Source organism: Canis aureus, chromosome 29 (genome assembly GCF_053574225.1).
Source record: "Canis aureus isolate CA01 chromosome 29, VMU_Caureus_v.1.0, whole genome shotgun sequence".
NCBI lineage: Eukaryota > Metazoa > Chordata > Mammalia > Carnivora > Canidae > Canis > Canis aureus.
Window position 1 is genome coordinate 32,442,501 of NC_135639.1, and position 20,310 is coordinate 32,462,810.

General features: G+C 42.7%; 1 protein-coding gene and 1 long non-coding RNA gene across 51 annotated transcripts in view; one reads left to right on the forward strand and one right to left on the reverse strand.

The window, feature by feature from the left end:
- Positions 1-20,310, forward strand: part of SORBS1 (sorbin and SH3 domain containing 1) — a 228,098-nt gene that overhangs the window by 163,813 nt on the left and 43,975 nt on the right. For 21 of the 50 annotated variants that reach the window (XM_077878259.1, XM_077878263.1, XM_077878261.1 and 18 more), the window contains 5 exons: positions 696-810; positions 6,213-6,296; positions 10,332-10,397; positions 10,954-11,055; positions 15,276-15,325. In XM_077878259.1, the coding sequence (XP_077734385.1) occupies positions 696-810; positions 6,213-6,296; positions 10,332-10,397; positions 10,954-11,055; positions 15,276-15,325 (417 nt within the window). The remainder of the gene's footprint in view (positions 1-695; positions 811-6,212; positions 6,297-10,331; positions 10,398-10,953; positions 11,056-15,275; positions 15,326-20,310) is intronic. The other 29 variants (XM_077878277.1, XM_077878280.1, XM_077878296.1 and 26 more) reach the window with 3 other exon arrangements.
- The window catches only part of LOC144301359 (uncharacterized), a 35,787-nt gene continuing 22,649 nt past the window's right edge, over positions 7,173-20,310 (reverse strand). The window contains exon 3 of the long non-coding RNA XR_013368187.1: positions 7,173-8,552. This is a non-coding gene — a long non-coding RNA (uncharacterized LOC144301359). The remainder of the gene's footprint in view (positions 8,553-20,310) is intronic.

The following is a 20,310-nucleotide window of genomic DNA, read 5'->3' on the forward strand; positions in this document are numbered from 1 at the left end:
CAAAGGTTCATGTATGCTCTGGAACCCACTGCTGGCTCAGGTTAAGTACCTGCACCCAAGGCTATGATTTGGGTGACTGCTGGGCCAGGGTGTAGAATAGGGAAGAACATGGTTATTAATAGCAAATCCCATTTATTCAGTGCTTACACCATGGGTCTGGTGCTCTGCTAAGTGATTTACGTGTACTGTCTCATTTAATCCCTACAATAGCTCCATTTTTCAGATGAGGAGACTAAAGTAGCCATGGGCAAGGTATGTGGCTCAGATCACCAGGCTAGCAAGTGGTGTAGCAGAGACTGGAGACTGGAACCACAGCAAATTGGCTTCAGGACCTCCATTCTCTCAGACTGCACTAGCAGGAGTAGGAGGTTCAGGCATGTTTGGGGATCGATAAGCTCCTGAGAGGAGGGCCAGCTTTGCTGCCACCGCTTCCCACCCTCCTCCTTGTGTTCTCTTGTCTGTGTGTCTGGTGCCCGGTTTTGAGCACGGGACACCTCCAGCCCTTTGTGAAACGAACACAGAGATGTAAGTGGTTATTTTGAGAAAGAAACCAGCACAACTAAATGCTTCGCACAGAGCCTGATTTTATGCTTCGGATATAAAAACTCCTTGATTAGACTGCAGTCAGCCAAAGTCAGACCATGTCGGATGCCAATTTTCATGAAAATAGCTCTAATAGGATTTTCCTTCTACAGAAACGACTGGGAGCCCCCAGATAAGAAAGTGGATACGAGAAAATACCGTGCAGAACCCAAAAGCATTTACGACTATCAGCCGGGCAAGTCTTCTGTTCTGACCAACGAAAAGATGGTAATGTGTATATTCAAGTTCTTTGTCTCCCCTGCCGTGTTCTCTAATCCAGATGCATTGTGCACTTGGATGACATTTTTCTCCCCTGAGATAGACTTGCTATGTTTAGAAGACAATGAAAAAATGAAGTATTTTTACCCTTTTCATTTCTGCAGGTGTCTATAAAATAAGTCCTGAGAGTCTGCTTTGAAAGAAGCCATATTGTGCATTGTTGTTTTTTTGTGTGTGCATGATTTGAACTAATTTAAAATGTTCTACTAATGGAAGGATTGATTTTGCTGCTGTCTTTTTAAAAACATCTAACCATTAATTTATCAGGCTTATTACTAACTGGGCTAAAGTGAGGGTTTTTTTTTTGTGTGACTCTTATTTGAACGTGCATAAATTTTGTAGAAGTTACGAGCACATCATTAAAAGCTAAATAATGAATATGATGTTGTGACTTGGGAAGAAAAGACCTAGGCCGTTAGAATGTGTCTTGTAGGTCTTCCTTTTCTGACAAGTGCAATATTGAAGATGAATTTCATATTCAGTCTGGTTTCTCATTCTCTACACACATTCACATTGCCAGGCAATTGGCAGTGGGGCAAATGGCCTATCTGGGCATAGAAGACCACCCTAGAAAAACGGCTTCTTCTGTGAAATGGGAAAGAATTTTTACAAACTGATTAGTTTCTTATCTGCCACTCACGCTTCCTTTTATTCACCCTTCATTAGGAAAGCTGGCTCAGAATTCTGATCATGGTTAAAGGGATTCTCCAAAGCTCTATAAATACTGCAGCCCTCCAGCCGTGCCAGCAGGATGGAATTATCATGCTGGAGATTGGTTTTTATTAAAATGCGGTTGCCACACTGAGAACAGATTAAGTAGGCCTCTGAAATGCAGGTTCAAATTATTTTCCCTCCACCTCTTCTGCTCTACATGGTTTAAGTGATAATTGATTTGACTTTTACTAAAATAAAAATGTGACATCTTTAAAAGCACAAAGGGATAAGTAATTTTAATTAGGAAGAAAGGTCAGCAGTTCACAGAAGTGCTTTAGAGTTGTCATTCTTTAGCATTTACTGTGCACCACAGTTATTTTAAGCAAAAAAAAGTTCAGAAAGGAGCAGAGAATTTTGCCTCTGGCTCTACCCTGCCCTAGGGGTTGTCTCCCTGTTAGATCATACACACAGGTGTGCCTAGAAAGATAGTCCTGTGTTTTAGGAACATTCCTGACACTTGAATAACAAGCCAGGCGTGCACCATCACATAGCCACACACTTAAATGATGTCGGAGACTCCAGAGCCCTTTGGATGCTTTTGTTTGGGTGATATTATTGTTCCTAGGTGGTCATTGCTCTAATGGAGGGCTTGCTACCTTTAATTTCTCCATTCCCCTCTCCTACCTTGGTTCCTTATAATTTGACCACTATTCAGAATTGAGAAAAAAACGAGTTTTGTTTTTCTCGTTGATACCACATTGGTTACAAACCCTGGAAAGTGAGAGTAGTGCCCCTGTGGGGGGCCTCTGGAGGGTTGTGGCTACCGCGCTAGGGGACTGCGAGGCACTATGCAGTGCTTCTAACACAGGAAGCTCCCCTGTGTTGTTCCAGCCCTGGGCCAGCCCAGTGACGAGATGGGGGGCTGGCGGGAGGGGTGGGGGCACCAGGGCGGCCACTTAATTCCATGCCGTTGGCTCTTTAGTGCTGTTCTTCCCAAGAGAAGCCTTTCATTTTAGAGAGAAATTTCAACCAGCTCTGCATGTCATAGTCTCCTGTTCCCAGCAGTTGAATTAGTCCTTTATTCGCTTATTTTTTTCCTTGCTATTTTTGCCACGTGAACAGGAAAGTTGGAATGTGTCAGTGTGGCCTGCCTTTCTGCATCCAGTATCTGGTCTGCCAGAATTCGAGGACACCTCCCACCCCCACCCCAACCACCACATACACACACTTTTGTTTTGTCGTCAACTGTGGATAAGTGTGCTAACTAGTAACAGATACAGAATCTAAATTTGCTCTCAGAAACGCACAACTCCTTTTGAGGGGAAAACTGTTTTGTTTTTCCGATTTGAAGCACTCCTGTCCTGTTAGCCTACAAGTTAAATGATGATGTCACAGGCACATGTACCTGTTGTTTACAGGCAGGGTTGATGGTAGACAATAAAGGCCACCTAAGAGCTTGTCTTGTCCTTGGGACAAACCCAGACATCACAGCCAGAGGAAACATTGTGCTACCTTCAGGATCCCCCCCCAGTAGATTTACAGCCTTATGACCTCTTCAGCCACGTCGCAAACTCCTGTGACATTCTTCATAACTCCTGAGCTGCCTGTCATCGCAATTTGAGTCCATCGTCTTGTCCTCTGGCCTTGGGATTGGAGATCTAGTGGTCAGGCCCTGCTTTGTCCGAAATGGCCTCCTTTGGGCTTTATCTCTTTTACACTCCAAAGTTCCTTCTAGAACTTCAGCTCAATTCAACAGATATATATAGAATGACTTTTATGTGCCAAGCCCTGGGCTAGAGGTTGGAGATCCCTGCTGCACCCACAGGGTTATACTGGGAAGGAGAGACATTAAAATAGAACTTATGGACACGATACAGATTCAGATATATAAAACGAGCGGATTTACCCAACTTGGTTTTTCCCCAGTACATGGTCACTTGGAGTTCCTTCCTGGCTTTTCAAGTTTGTCGCTTACCCCTGTTTTAGCTTGGCATCCTCTGCAAACGCAGAGGGTCTACCTCCTTCTCAGGATGTTGAGAAGGGGATGTTATATACCGTAAAGAGCAGTGAGCTAGGAATTGGAAAATCTGAGTTCAAATTCTGCCTTCAGCTGTCTTGGGGCAAGTCCTTTAACTTTTCACAGTCTCAGGGTTTTCATCTGTAAAAAAGAAGTATTACTTAGTCTGCCACTGCTACTGAGTATTGAGCAGGATTGCATACTCATTGAAGTATCGAATGAGAGGACTAAGGTGTGGTAAAATGTATAAAAGCTGTGAACATTATAATGGGCTGTGCAAAGGAACATACCACCCTCAGATTGTTTAATTAAAAATTGAAGCTAGCCTCTGGCTCCCATCCAAGAAAAAAAAAAAAAAAAAACCGTCCTTGAGGAGAATCAGGCATTTTTCTGGCAGGACATCTGCCCTTTCCAAGGATTTTGCCAAGCTGGGGCAGACAGCCCACGGTAGCAGATAACTTAGCCTGGCATTGCGGAATCTGCTCTGCTTGACAGTACAGAGATCCTGCTCTGCGTGTAGAAGGAACGTTTCCTATTTGTCTGTTCTGTAATTGGATCTACAGCTGAGTTATAAATGACAAAATCAAATGCAGATGTTAGTGCTGTGTGGTATTACCTCTTTCACTTTCTCCCCAGGCAGCTGCTCTGGGCCCGAGCAGTTGACATACCTCTTGATTCAGTTCTCAGCACAGTGTTTAACCTCCACAGGGAAAACAATCCGCAAGCACCCTTCGGCAGTAAAATGGGCTAATTCTTTCAGGACACTCAGGCCATTTCCTGAAAGGGTTGGTACATTTTATCTAAAACAACAAAAACCTAACCTATTCACAGGGAGCAGTTTATAAAGCGTGTTTAAAAATAATAAACATGAGGTAGGTTTCATGAAGCTCCATCCTATAAGGATCTAGGATGTCCCAGTGTCTGAACTGTGCCTCCTGAAGAGCTGTGTCCTTATAGATATTGTACCTCATTTCACTGAATAAATAAAGAATCCATTTGGAATCCAATGTTTCACACTATTCCACACTATTTCACACCATTTCAGAACCCAGTGAAAAGGAGCACACCTTCTTCGAGATTTAAGCCCCTAGGTCCCTAAAGATAGTTAGAGGAGGTTTGAATCTGGATGCAAGAGGACAGACTCTGTTGCAGTAGACATTTCCCTCTGATTTCCAACTAACTTATTTTCAGTGAATTTCAGTTAAAGAAAGTTCTCTGTCATATCTTTGTCCTTTTAAAACAAAAGTAGAATTAATGGTAAAGACCCTTCTAAGGATTTTAGAAGAAGGGATTGGTGAAGGTCACAAAGAAAGCTTACAGCCTTTTCTACAAACTGCAAAAGGCCTGTTAACAGAACGTTGAGAGAAACATGTCCCTGAGGAGCTGCTCTGTGAAGCAGTGGCGTTGAAAGTGTGGCCAAGTGTGGCCAGGGGACTTGCAATTTCCTCCACGTGTTGTTGCCCTGGGGGAGTGAAGTTTCTTATGCATTGTTTCCAATCTAGGTGCAAAGTGTACATTCTGTATTTCATATGGTTGCCAGAAATTCACCATGTCTCTGTCCTTTAGTGACTGCCCAGGTATTTTGAAGTGGATATGCATATATGAATTTCGTGACGCCATGAGCCTCTAACGCTTTTTGTCTGATGTGAACTTGCATCTCCAGTTTATGAAAGGGAAACCTGATTTGCTTTCCAGGCATTCATTTCCAACTAATTATTTCCAGAAACACATGTTATTCCACAGAGCAAGGTATTAAGACTATAAATATCTGACTCAGTATGAAACCCCATGGAATCAAATTTTCAGCCTGTGTGAACTGCCTCCTCGAGTTCTATGAAGTTGAGATATCTGACTTATTTTTGTAACATAACCCAGAAGTTTTTTCCGCCCCCCCGTTCTGCTGTCTGTCTTGTTCAGCTTTTCCTTCACTTTATTTTTCCCAGTTCTTTCACATCTATTTGTGAAAACACGGAGTATATTCTGTCTATATTCCTCCCCTACGGATGCTCGTTTAAAATGTGTTTGCACTTGTGTCCTCTGTTTTTACTTACACCATCTTCCACTTTATTGTGTATGGGACATGATTTCTCACCTACTCATGTGCCATTAAAGATGCAGTATTAACAAATTGGCTTTGATAAAGTGTCGGTATTTGCATTTATTTTGAAGGCCTTAAGGCAGCTTTGTAAGTTAAGTACTAAAACTATACTAGCCAATAAAAATTATTTGCTCTACTCATCTGGCATAGATGGCTAAATGTTTGGTGTGCTCACCAGGTTATTTGCTCCTAACTAACAGTTCTTCGTAAAGAGGAAAAAGAGGGCTTTCTTTTCTCCAGATGCAGTTACTGAGGAATATGCCCATGTTCTGCTCTGTCCTGGAGGGCAGCAGTGCGGTGCAGAATTCTTCTTGTGTGGCCCATTAGCCTTCTGCCTTAGGGCTGAGAGTGATTCACTCACTGCTCCCTGCCTCCATTTTTCTGTTTTTATAAACTCATCCTCTCCCACCTGTTGTAGCTCCTTGTTTTTGCTGATGTCCGTAAAATGGATGATTGCTGCGATTGGATACAGTTGCTGTATATCCCTGGAAACCACTGCATCTCTACTGGCCTGTTCCTATGTAATCTCTGCATAATGTTATCCTTCTCTCTCTTCCATTTCCCTATCACCAACCCCTATAGAGTCGGGATATAAGCCCAGAAGAGATAGATTTAAAGAATGAACCTTGGTATAAATTCTTTTCGGAATTGGAGTTTGGGAAACCGGTAAGTTTAATAGCTTCAGTGGTTATAGACACCTTTTTAAATAATGCTGTTGATGCATTGCTGCTGCTAAAGAATCAGATCTATTTGTAAGGAATGCAGGAAGTGGGGAGCAGCCATTTCAGTGGGCAATAGTGGGATTGTCTCTTCTCACTACAACCTGTAAGCTTTTCCCTCACTTTGTTTCACCAAGAAATGAAAGTGAGCTCTGGGATTATTTCTTGTCAGAAAATCATGAGGAACATGACTAAATCATTGCTTGTCTTAGGACCTCCCATCACTAGCAACACATTTCACACACCTCGTAGATGGCATTATTTGCATTATTTGGGCCATTGGTTCAATTACTTACCCTAAGTCTTCATGGCAAGCTGAAGACAAGCTGGAAAATGCATTACATACTAAGAGGAGCAACATTGTTACTGCTTTACAAAGATTTAAGTACATTGCAAAGGAAGTGCCCAAAAGAACCACTGTGTGTAGATATGATCCAGGAATGCCTACCCATTATAGGGAATGATTTCTATGAGTTAGGGTAACATTTTCTAAAACTTGAAATGGGACTTAGGCTGAATGCTGTATTTGCTAGAATTCCTGTTCTGCAGTTTCCCTGTGGTATTGCAGAGCTGGCCTTTGGCACTTAAGGAGGATTTTCTTCACCCTGCACCAGACGTTGTTATCAAACAGAAGGGAGAGTTCATTTTTCCACTGGAGAGAACTAGAAACTGACTCTAAACCTCCAGTGACTTTAACATCTTACTACAGCTGCAAAAAGAATTTACAGGTGGAGGAAGTAAATGTAAAAAATAGGATACTTTGTTAGATGTTTGCATAAAACTTTAACCATTGCAATCACTGCAGTTTGAAATGATAGTTTTATTTGCAGACAGGAGTTTATAGTTCAACAGAATGTTAAATTCGACGGTGTAAATTTTTCGTTAAGATGAAGACAAAGACAAATGAAGTGGGTGCTGTGGAATTGCTAGTTTGATTCAGCAGTGCTGAGCTTTGTTAGAAAGTTGAGGCAGCTTCTGAGTTAGGAGCGGCTGACTTGCAAGCATCCTGCTAGCGTCCTTGGTGTCCGGCCCCCACCCCACCCCCTCGCTGCAGGAAGGAGCTTTCCTCCTGCCTTGTGCTCTGCTGGACGCTGGCTCCTTGTGGCTGCGAAGCTGTCCTGATCAAACAGCACCACCTAGTGACCAGTGCAGAGGGAAGTGTCTAACCTGGAGTCTGCACCATTCTCTCCCCAAAGCTCTGGTGCATAGCTCATTTCTCCTTTCTCTCCCTTTTTCCTATTCACCATTCAGACATCAAAGAAGTCTACCTCGGGCAACCACCTCCACACTCAAATATTGAACAGTATCTTACCCCTTGTCTTTTTCTTAAAACTTGCTCAATTATCTCACACAGAAAGCTACTTTTGAATTGTGTTGTCCCTTCCCCCCTCTGCCAAACAAAGACCATGGCCAGAATATGTAATAATAATGCTATCCTTTCATCAGGGAAAGCAAAAACTATTAGCTTTAAATTATGTATAATAAAGAGTCTGTGACATTGATTTTGGAAAGCCCCCTCAAAATCTACACATTTCTAGCCATTTCTCATTTGCTGAATAACTTAGTTTTATATGAAATATTAACTTTTAAGGAAAGGTATGAAACAATCCTTATAATGTGATTAGTTTGTTTTACCTAATCTGTCATTGCAAATGATTCCATTTTTGTTAGCAAAGGGCAGTCTCTGAGTCCCGGCATACATTAAATCAACTCTATAAATAGCCTGGTAGATTAACACTGTTTCTGCCCGAAACCGTGGTCTGAGCACACACAGCCCATCTAAACAAATATTGAGAACATAGTCCATTTGTGTAGTGGGACCTTCCTAGAATTTGTAGCTCTACTCTGTTCTAGCTGCCTCTTAATTATTTAAATGATGCTTTTCTAAAATGCCATTTCTTCTGAAGCTATGATGTTCCTTGCAGAGACTTTAGAGTCCTTCTTAAATGGGACTTTTTGAGAGGGTCTTTTAAAGTAATAAAGGATAATATTGTTGAAGACTTGCCAAAATAACTCAATCAGTGCCCATATCCTGAAGAACAGTGCTGAGATGAACAGTTCCTTGTGGTCTGAAGCATCAAAGGGTGGGCTTATCATCCAGTTGAAACGACTTAATGCCTGGCTCTTACTCCCAGAGTTGAGGAAGAAGGTGTGGTAGGGAGAGATTTTTTCTTTACTTCTGTCCTACCTTCATCACTCTAGGCTGTAATAAAAGTAAGAGAGACAAAGTGGTGTAAACCATAGGAGTTGTTTTGGAAGGCTTTTTTCAGTCGTTTAGAAGCAGAATGAAATTAAAACTCCTACCGAATCACGTGGATCATCATTTCTACTTATTTTTTATTTCATACCAACTCAGGACCCACTTCCCCCAAGTGAAGCCTGCCAGAACTTAGACACTAAACATTTACCCTGAACTCCTTTCTTCCTCAACTCTTGCACTTAAAGCCCACCACCCAGAATGAGCTGAAATTTTAGCAAGATCCTGGCTATAGTCCCTTTTAGCTCTGATATGTTGCTATAGAATATCAAATAATTCAAGACTCTGAGGACCATTTTTGTAAGAATTTAAAACCAATTAGATTTGTAAGCACTGCCTTATTTATTTATTTATTTATTTATTTATTTTGGTAGTAAAAGAAAGGAGTAGGTATCATCAGTAAACAGTCTGCTTCTCCAGGTGAACAGTCCAAGTGTACTAAGTGCTTAAAGATGAATGGTAATTGTTCATAGCACGCACTTTACAAAGTATACATCTGCAGAGATAGCATTACTGACCCGTCACTGTCAGTGATGAAAGTCTCTTGGATTCAGATTACTTTTCATTTGCAGATTCATTACTAAGAGTCTGAATGTTAGGTTTTTTTTTTTTTCCCTCCTTTAATTTCTGCAGAAATCCATGTGATTTCCAGAAGTAAGCTTAAGGCAAAATGTCACAATGTGAACCAGTGTAAATGCTTGCATAGAGTTAAAATCATATTTGCACAAAATGCCAGGAGCTACTAATGATCTCATTTTTTCAGGGATCATTATATAAGATGTATCAGGTCTAAATAGAACAAGAAGGTCTAGACGGTGGGGGAGAGGTTCCAGAATTACAAGTGACTTGTAATTTCCAGATGTCCTACCCTCTGAACCCTTCCCTTCTTAAGCTCACAGTTCTCCTGGCAGAGTTTTGTTTTAGGAATGCAGCTCTAATTTTAACTTACAGAGTTAAAGGAGAAAATGAACATAACCCTATGGTCTGCTGTTCAAATTCAAATTATAAATTGTTCTCTGAGGTAAATGGAAGCCATAGCTATACCACCAGCCATGTTATCAAAGTCTGGTTAAGCTGTAAAAGGAGACTGTAAGTGTTGTCTAGCAGAATTGTCTAGCTACACAGCACATTATTGAACACCTATTATGTACATGGGTTTTATTGCCACAAACCACAGAAAGCACATTTGTCTCAATTTATCCTCCCCTGGCCAAATCTCCAAAGTCACACATTTATTAAACATAATGAATTTTGCCATGGAGAAGACTGCTTCATAAACATAGGCTCTCAGTGTCAATCTCAGTTTGAAAACAAAGTGAGGATGTGTGTCAACTGTACTTCAATGTAAAAAAAGAAAAATAAGGAATTTTAAAGTTTTGGTTTTTGTTCAAATTGGTGGTAATGCTTTCTTTTTTTTTTTTCTATTTTCTTTATCTGTTTTTATTTTATTTTTTTTTAAGTTTTCAATGTTTAGAATCCAATAATGACTTACTCTTGAGATGTAGACCTAGAAACTTCCCAGTTAATGTTTCCAGCTCCTAAGTTCTACAGAATCCCTCCCTGGGCAGCCTCCTCAGGAGGCAGAGTGCCCACTCCCTGTGCTTTTGAGTTCACTTTTCTGTGTTGATACAGTTCTAGCGTGCCCCTCTTTGTTTGAGCCAGTCTCCATGTTTGTCTTTATGTCTTTATGCTCATTTCTTCATTTCCTCCTCTGCTTCCCGTCAGCCTCCCAAAAAGATATGGGATTATACTCCTGGAGACTGCTCTATCCTTCCTAGAGAGGATAGAAAGGTAATTCTGCTGTGCCTCCTCCGTGGGCTGTGTGTGTGTTCTCTAGCCTGGTTAGTGTGAGTGTGTTGTGGGGTTTGTTTTTTTCTTTTCTTACATCACTTTTTTTTTTAACTTGATAACTTTTTTTTTTTTTTGGCTTGGTGATAAACTATTTAACAAAGTCTCTACGACTTCTACTAATGTTGAGAGGTTTTTAAAGCAATGCCTTACTCTCCTGACCTATCCTATTTGTCACAGTCACTATACTCTGAAAAGAGAAAAAAAAAAAATAGGTCTTCTGCAAAAGGTAGGTTTTCGTGGTATTTGTAGTTCTCTCTAGCAAGTAGAATAGACTTTTGAAGCTCTGATAACTTCGGGATTTATATTTTCTCTGCCTAATGTTGCATTCTCTGTTTTCACGTCTTTACCTGATTTCTAGTGAGCTCTTGTGTTCAGTCATGCCATCTTTGCCTTATTAAAACATAGCACTAAACAAATTCATTTTTCACATTTAACCTGCCATTCTTTCTGCCTGTTCTCTAAAACGTTCTTTCCCATCTTTTCTTTCTTGAACCAGACTAATCTAAAAAAAGATCTCGACCTCTGCCCAGCAGAGTTAGAGGCACATTTAGAAAACACGGAGACACTTAATAAAGCACCCAGTGCAAACCTGTCCCAGGTATTTCCTAGTTTTTCTCACACTGTCCATTCCTCTTCCAGCTCGGTTTTGTTTTCTTCTCTGCTCTCTGGTTTCAATATAGTCGAGGCAATGAATGGTTATGCTGGTTCTTTATAAGCTGCATGGCTTTCTGACTCCTGTTTTTCGATTCCTTTCCCCCTAACCTAATTTTTGCTTGGATTTCTTTTGAGCTTGGGATCTTCCTTAAAGGGAGTTTTTCAAATATATGCAGGGTGGCTGGTGACTTAAACGATCCCACCCCCTTATCATTCTGTTTCTCTGCTCTCAGGAGGTGACCCTTTTAACTTCCCTTCCTTTGCCTCCATATTCTTTCTCCAAATTTTCAGGGAGCCATTTTTGGGGGCAATTTCCTTGTCTTTGTTTGCAGCCCTGGGAGATACCAACCTCAGAGATCATTTTCAAAAACATGGTGGCAGTGATTTGAGTGCCTCTTACATGCATGGTACTGGCAGAGTAGTTGTATTTGTCATTTGAAAGGTCAGAAAGTTCTCAGTGAAAAGATGCACTCCAGAGACCAGACAGCCTGACCACAAACAAGCATTTGAAACTCAACCTGTATTGACATTTTTAAAGGGGGCTATGTCAAAATGTGATTTATTAAAGGATGTGTCAGAGACTCAGTCCAAGGTAAACAGGTTTCCAAGGGGAAGAAAAATACCAAGTATTTGGAGAACCACCACCAGGGCTCCCTGACAAAACAAAAAAAGACTTTTACAAGGAAAGAATATCTTTACAGAAAATAAAAAAGGAAGGCAGACACTGCTAAAGAGGCTAGGAAGGTCCACAGACCAGCAGGAAAAGTGGAAAATGCTATGGGTTGTGTTATATTTAAGCAGAACTGAAACAAAGAGGGTCAGATCACCAAGCCTGAGTGACTCGGGTTATGAAAAGTCTTGAATGCCAGACCCTCAAGCCAGGGAAGGAGAGAAGAACCCATGGGGTTATGCCAGCAGCTAAAGTGGGCTGAGATAAGGTCAGACGCTGAGGAACTGCAAGCAGATCAGGGAAGTTGGGGTTCGGAAATCCAAAGTCACGGAAGAATGAGAGCACCCAGGTCCCTCTTCAGAACTTGAGGGAGGCACAAAGGTGAGCCACAGTGTGTGCACAGTCAAGGCAGATAGATTGTGGAGCAGGGAAGATAGGGTGCTCAGTTTCAGCCAGGGTGGAGAATGGAACCAACTGTAGCCACTGTGGGATGGAAGGTCTGAGCTAGTTCAAGAGTGAGAACTAGGCAGGTAAGTCCTAAAGTGCTGCGGGATGGGAGGGGAGTGCTAAGATTACAGGTCATAAAAGGAATCAAGGGTCACTCTTCAGAGTAGTCTAAGAAGAGCAGCTCTGTCACACATGCAAGGATGGAGGGCAGCTGGAGAATAACTGAGCATGTTGAGGCCTCTGTGAGGTTAGAGACAGCTTCTAGTGCCTGGACTCCTACCCGGGGCAAGGTGAGCACAGGGAAGGGTCCTCTTCACATTGGTTCAGTTACATGTTCCCCAGCAGTCCCTCATATGTATAGGACGTGCTGAGAGAGGCTCTGAATCAGCATGGAAACAACTCTGCCTTCAGGAACATGACGATGTAGGCACACGCAAATTAAAAATTCCCCGAGTACACAGCAGTGTCTGTGAAGAGCTGAAAGAATGGCATGGGCTCTAAGTGTCAGGAGGAACAGTGATCTTGTAGAAAAGTAAGGCAGACTTCTCAAAAAAGCCAGGACAGGATCCATACAGTGTAAGTAGGTACATGGTAGAAATGGGGAACATCCATGTGAGGCACAAAAAGAGCACAGAAGTGAACGTGTTTAGCATGTATTCAAGGAATAAAGTAGGGGTGCCTAGGTGGCTCAGTTGGTTAAGTGTCTGCCTTCATCTCAGGTAGTGATCTCAGGATCCTGGGATAGAGCCCCACATCGTGCTCTTTGCTCAGCAGGCAGTTTGCTTCTCCCTCTGTCCCCCCGCTCTCATGCTCTGCCTCTCTCAAATAAAATCTTTGAGGGGGAAATGGAATAAAGTAAAAGATTCAGCTGTAATAGAAAATTTGGGGTGGTAGTAGTGATAGGTGTGGCAAGAGGGTTGACCCTGGATTGTTCACAGCATCAGAAAATACAGTTCAGGAAATGATTTTGTCCACAGACCAGTGATGTAGTTCAGGAATTGTTTTAGAAAGGTCAGTGTCCTTACTCTAGAGAGGCCAAGTTAAAGGGAGAACCTCCAGTTGGAGGTGCAGAGAGCAAGGGGGCCACTGTGCTAGTCAGGCCATGGAGTGATATGAGCACATACTCCAGTGGCACCAGCATGAAGGGAGGGAAGGGGTAGGTGTGAGAGTGCTCACAGAGGACATTGCAGTGGGACATTTTAATTGGCATGAAGAACAAAGAATCCGGGGATGGAATGGGGATAGAGACAATGCTAAGGTTTTGGCCAGGAAGCTGGAAGGATGAAGACATCAGTATGTCACAAAAGAAAGATGAGGAGAAGAATCAGTGCAGAGGTAAGATGGAGTTATTTTTAGGTGATTTGTTTTTGAAGTGTTGATTGGGTGTCACCTAGGGGATATCCAGTAGACAGCTGGAAATAGAAGATTAGGTCTCCTGAGAGAATGGGGCCTACAAAGTCCATTGGAGTCACTTGAAGAGAAGTGATGGCTGAAGCCCCAGGAGCAGATGAAAGATTGAAGGACAGAAAGGACGAGAGCAACACCTACCCCCTGACATGGAACAGAAGGGGAGGATAGGAGGGTGAGCATCTCAGAGAAGTAGGAAGAAAAGTTGAGTGGTGAAACAAGAAAGTAAGACAACTACCTGGTGCTCCAGAGAGGTCCCTTGAAAGTAGACTCTGAGGAAAGGTTAGTGGATTTGATAACCAGGAGGTTTCTAAAAACCTTGGAGGCTCCTGGGTAAGTAGTTGCCAGGAGCTAGAGTGGGGAAGAACCCTGGGGATCCCCCAGGGGTACAGCACTGATTGAAAACATGTGATTGTGGAAGGAGGGAAGGAGGGACTTCCCAGAGGACTCTGCAGGGTCACATAGAAGTTTTTCTCAGATGGAGACCAAGGCATCATCCTCAAAGTGGATGAAGACCCAGAAGGGGAAGGGTGCCAAGGTGTGGGAGATGAGCAGAAGACACCAGTGTGGGCAAGAGGGCTGGAAGGATGGATATAGATATGGATGTACCTTCTCTGAAGAATAGTGGCAGGCGACTGGGGCTGGGGGAGGGCAGAGTCCTCATCCTAGGGCAGAGGTGCCCTCCAAAGTGAGAGGACCCCACAGGTTGAGGGTGGGTGTTCAGCAGGCACCGAGTGGGGGAGCCCCTGGTGAAGATGGCTTACCCTCCCATTCCTCTCTTCCCTCTTGGACAATCTACCTTTTCCTTCTGCTGTTTCTCTCCTTTCCCCCAATATCTCGTCTCCTCCAGATAGCATCTTTTCCTTGACGTGTTCAGTATTAGAGATAGGAGTGTCTTTAAAAGTTAACCTTTTCATGATTTATGCAACTACCACATTATCCACATTATTTTTTAAGAAATATATTGAGCCCTTTGCTCTTTTTTTTTTTTTTTTTTTTTCTCCAAGACAACAGAAACCTTAACCTACTTGATTATGTTGCCTTTTCTCTGCATGTAACTCTTGGTTGGTTTCTTTCTTTTGCATAGTAGCCTGTAATTTTATAAAATGCTCCCCTACTCATAGGTTTTGTGCAACTGCATTTCTCCTCATTTCCACATTCTAAATCTACAGGAATGAACAAATGATCTAAATGGTCTTCTCAGATGCATTTTTGTATTTTCTGTACCTAAGGTGTTGGGTGACCCTCTCTCTGGATATGGCATCTGGGGTGCATGAAGGAGTCTCTGGTGGGCTTGGCCAGGGGCTCGGAGGATTGGGGTTAAGCTGATGAAGATGATATTGTCCATGTCACTAATGCATGTTGGCCAGATGGTGGGCTATCCACTTCGTGGATCTATATTTATATGAAAGATAAGTCGAAGCCAGGGGACCATCTTCCACTGCACCCAGAGAGCAAGAGTGCCCGTTGGCCCAGAAATCCTCCAGCACCAAGACTTTTCCAGCCAAGGGCCCCATCCCCCAAAGGTCCTTGGCTACATCAGGAAAGGAAAAGGGGCTGCTCTCTTTCCCCCTTGACTTGGAACATCTGACACAAAATAAATGATCTACATTTTTTGTTTGTTTGTTTGACATTTACAGAGTTCGGCAATCAGTCCCAGTCCGGAAATTTCTTCAGAGCTTCCTGGATAGTAAGTTGCCAGCACATATGTGGCTTAATGTATTAATGTCAGAAACGGGAAGAGGCTTATGTTTTGAATCCAAGAATGTTTTATTTGTATCAGTCTAGTAGCTTTGGTGATAAGTAGCAATTTAATCACAGCCTTGAAATTATTTTTCTTCTGTTTTCTCCTCCTCCTCCAAATTAATTTTGTGATGATTCCTATTGCCTTTGGTAAGCTTTTGCCTATGTTGGCATCTTTACCTTTAGAATGTGAGTTTGAATTTGGAATCAAAGCTCACATCATTTGCTGGTTCTTGGGTGGGATGTGTGACTTGAGGCTGCACTGGGTATAAAGGTGGGGGGATGGTGGGGTTGGGTCCTCAGGCGGCACCTGTCACAGGGAAAGATGGGCCCAGGAAGGGCCTAACTTGACTAATGCTGAAAGGTGTGGATTTATTTCCTCATACCAATCATAATTCTGCCTGGGTGATAACGTGCATACCCCCTCACTTCGTGGCATAGCCACCAGCCTCTTTTCCCCCTCTCCAAACCCCTGAGCCCTGTGCCAGATTACTTTTCTCAGTACTTTGCCATGTGGCCATCATCCCAGTTGAGAGGTCTCAGTGCTGTCCCCAACCCCTTCCCCATAGTACGTAGTAAGCACTAAGCTCCTATAAATAAGCCCTGAGCCTGTACCCAATTTAACGTAAGGCCTCTTATGGCACTTCTTCTGTCGCTGGATACCTGAATCGTACTCATGTATTTTTATGACTGCTGATAGACTCCCTGAAGGCAAGGGCTGCATCTCCACAGTACCTGGTGCACCCAGTGGGTTTGGGAACTTGTTCTGATGGGAACAACTTCTCATCACCATCATATCTCTACCTCATTCTTTGAGGTATGATGAGGAGGAAAGGCACATCTGTTGCTTGTTGCTCCCCTGGGGTTGGTAAGCTCACAAGGAGCAAAATTCACCTCCTCAAATAGAAGCCTGGCTTGATCTGAATCAACCAGCTGGGATTAAGGTATTTCAGTGGAAAACTGGAAAAATCTTGTTTCTTTTAGCATAGTGACCAAATCTCTAACCAAATCCATTCTGTTCATTTTTCTTCTATAAATATGCGTTAATGATGATGATTAATTTGCCCCGGCATGGGAATTGAGAAGACATATTAGAACAGCAGCTAGAAGGGAAGTTACCTGCCTTAGGGTACAGTCCAATCTTGGAAAAATCTAGGCATAAAATCTTGTGCCTCCTGTGATACCGTGGGGTTGATCATCAGACCAGCAATGTGACAGACATTACAGCTCAGATACAGCATCTGAACACCCTTCCCGATCTCCCTCCACGCTGGGCTCTGAGGCTCGCTCTATTTAAGGAGCTAGTTGAAGGATGCCTTCTACAAGAATGACAGTCATGGGTCCTCTCGGTCCCCAGAGACGTGCTTTCAGAGGTGAAGTCCACCAGATGACCTTAGGCTACCTGCAGATAAAGCGCTTCTTCAAGGCCACGGCTCCCTGCAAACTCTCCTTGGTCTCTGAGGCTACCTGGTTGTCACTGGACAGTCCTGACTGCGCATTGACTGCTCCAGATCTCTCCCTGCCCCTACAATCCTGTTTTCAGGGTTGCCCAATGTTAACCTTTCTGCCTGGTATCCCCCCTCAAACTACTTTCCTTTCCCCATCTCCCCAGAGTGCACAGGACAGGAAAGGCCACTTCTGGTGGCTGGCTCAGTGAATCCCTTAGTCAGTTCCCTTAGTGAATTCTTACTAGATATAAGGCACTATGCTCAGTATTATCAGAGGAGCATAAGATACAGTCCCCTTAGTAGTTTTGGCAACAATACCCCCCCCCAAAAAAAAAATGTTGGTAAATGAGAAGGCAAAGTGGCAAATGAATGAAGGGGGCCAAGGATTAAAAGTATTCGGGGTTGGGCCCCCTGAGGTATAATCAATCAACATAATAAGTTAATAAATATAATAAATTATAATTAAATCATAAATGTATTCAGAAGAAAAAGCAGTGCCCACAGGCTGTCAAAGTTAGGAATGTAGGTCTTGAATGAAGTAATTCTAATGATTTATTGAACATTTACTATGTGCCAGGCCCTACAGTTAGCATTTTATGTACATTCCCCCATGTAATCCTTTCACCATTCCAGAATCGAGCATTATTTCAAACCCTACTTTATAGGTGAAGAAACAGGCACGTAACAGCGTGTGATGCCACAGCTGGTACCTGGCAGAGCTGTGGCTGGAGGTGGAACAATGATGTTCCAGGCCGAGGGATAGTGCTAGCAGTAAACTCTCCTCTGCACCATCCTGATTCAGAAGTGGGCAGTAAATTCACAGAAAGCATGCTGCAATTCACTGGTTTTGAATGATTAAAAAAAGAATATAAGTAACTATTTGTAATACTGTGTTAGTAGGATTGAGGGGGCCTAATGCAAACTGCTTCAAAGAGCAAATTGCTTTCAGACATTCTGAGTATTTGTGTACCTAAAGATACTGGCTGTGTTAATTCATCAAGCACTCTTATTTATGTCATTGAAACAGGTCTCCAAAGACCTCTGTGTTTCAGCCATAGCCTGGCTCTCATGAGCTACTTGGCAGGAATAGATGGGTTCTATCCTCCTGCTATTCTACCAGTTGAGGATTTTTCAGTAAGTCAGGTGGGGTTTTCCTCCAGTTTATTCAAATGAGTAAGGTTTTTCTGTATTTGGAATTGGTGGGGAGCCAGCCTCCATGCAGTGCCTGACACACAGGGAAGTGCAGAGCAAATGTTTGCTGAATAAACAAATGTGCTTGTGAGTCTTAATTCATGAACATCCAACTCGCTCAGCACCGAGGCCAGCAATTTGCGGACTGAATCCGGCCCTCTCCCTGGATGGTTGGGAAGGATGTGTTGAAAGAAACATTGGCAAGACTTGACTTAACCCCAGGGATTGAAGGAGAAGACTCAGGACAGCCCAGGTTCAAAAACATTTATTTATAAAAAAAAAAAAAAAAGTCACTGGAGAAGTTAAGTCCACTTTCATATCTTGGACAGACTTGCAGTTTAGAATTTTATTAATTAACACAATTACCTATCACAATGTTAAAAGAACATGGGTATAGAGAGGAAGAGATTTATAACTGCCAGTCCTTACTCTCAAAAAATATGTTTTTACACTTGCCATCAGAGTGTTCAATTTTGTATTTTATTTCCCTAGAGCTATCAGATCTTAAAGCAGTCCTGAAGATTATTCTTTTTTTTTTTTTTTTTTTTTTTTGTCTAACCAAAGAGCTTTCCTCTATTTGGCCAGCAAGTGGCACTAAAGAACAAGCTGCTTTTTTCCTCAAAAACAAAACAAAACAAAAAAACCTACTTCTTTCTCTTCACCTAATATCAAAACACAGATCATTACCTGAAGAACTAAATGAAACATTAGAGACTCCCCTGGGCCTTGAAAATGTAATTTTCATTTCTCAGAAATCTGCATGCAAGCATTTAATTTTATAGAATCATTTGTTCTACTAACATTTATTGAAAAGCAGTGCTGGGCACCAGGCATGCAAAGATTAATAAGATAAACCACTGTCCTCAAGGGGCTCAGAGTGTAACGGGGACACAGACTTGTAAATTGCAATTAGAATCCAGTGTGGTACATGCAGTGATGGGACCCAGGAGAGAAGGAATAACTATCACATAAATCTAAAAGATCATTTTTTTTTTCATGCAGTATATAAAGGCTAAAGATGAAACTACCCTCCCCAGATTTCCTAGGCTCCCTCCCCCAAAACCATAGTTAAAAGCAATAGTTGTTGTTTTCCCCCTTTCTGAAAACAACAAATGGTTTTGGACAGTGAATTCAGTGAAGCTAGAATTTTGTGTCTGTTTTGTTCCCTGTTGAAGCTCTGCCTAGGAGAGTAATTCACATCTAATAGGTGCTCAGTAAATATTTGAGTGAATAAACTGAGCAGTGGATTGACTTCACGAGATCTTTTCTAGAAATATCCCTAGCAGTGAGTTGACTCCAGATGACTGACTGGACGGCTGAAGGTTCAGGAGTTGGGGGTATGCTTACTGGAGAAGCCTACGTGAGCAGTGGTGAGGTGGTGGCCAGGGAGGTCTGGGGAAGGCAAGGGATTGATGCCAGCTGTGTCAGGACTTGGTGACTACTTAGGCTTGGGGAGCAAGGAGAGGAAGAAAGGGGTTGCTCCCTGGCCTTTCTGGCTTGGCTAATGGGAGACAAGGATCTCATTTGGGGGGCGTGTGGGATTTAAGAAACCTGAGAAATACCCACATGAAGGTGTCTAGAAGGCAATTGAATGTATACGTCTGGAGCTCAAAAGAAAGGTCTATGTGATAATAGATTTGAAGGTGGATTTCTTGGACAGTCTTACCATACCTATTGGTTTTACAGATGCAAGAACTTGAGAAACAGATTGTTTCCAAGTGTTCAAATAGAGTGAGTTATCCTTAGCTCGTTGGAGTCAGACTGGAGTCCTCTAAAGCCCATCTGGTCACACGATTGCAAACAGTTGGCCCTAAGAGGATCACTCCATTCTCTCCCTTTATTCTTCCAGTGAGTGTGTTTTTGTTGAATCCCCTTGAAACTCAGCCCCCTTTGCATCTTAGCCAGAGATGGAATTGATGAAGCTGTCTCCTTCTGGCCTGCTGTCTTTGAACTGGGAACTAGCTCAGCCCAGGCTGCTGAGAGCTGAGCTCCAGTGCTGAACTTGGCTTCTTCTGTTATGTGATTGGTAGCTGCCAATACTGATTAGGTCTTTCTCATCAACCCCACTGCTTTTCTCATCCTGTCTGATCTGTTTGAACACGGCAAAGACCCAACAGCTCTGTGACCTTCGGCACTCTGGTCCTCAGTTTCTCCTTGCCACAGTGGGACAAATGAGATCTGTCTTTACACCATTAGGAGATCTGAAACCAAGGATACTTTTGAAAACATTGTTCCAGAGCCTGTAGATGTGTTTGTAACCAAGGAGGGCCTCAGTTGGGAAGTATTGCACATC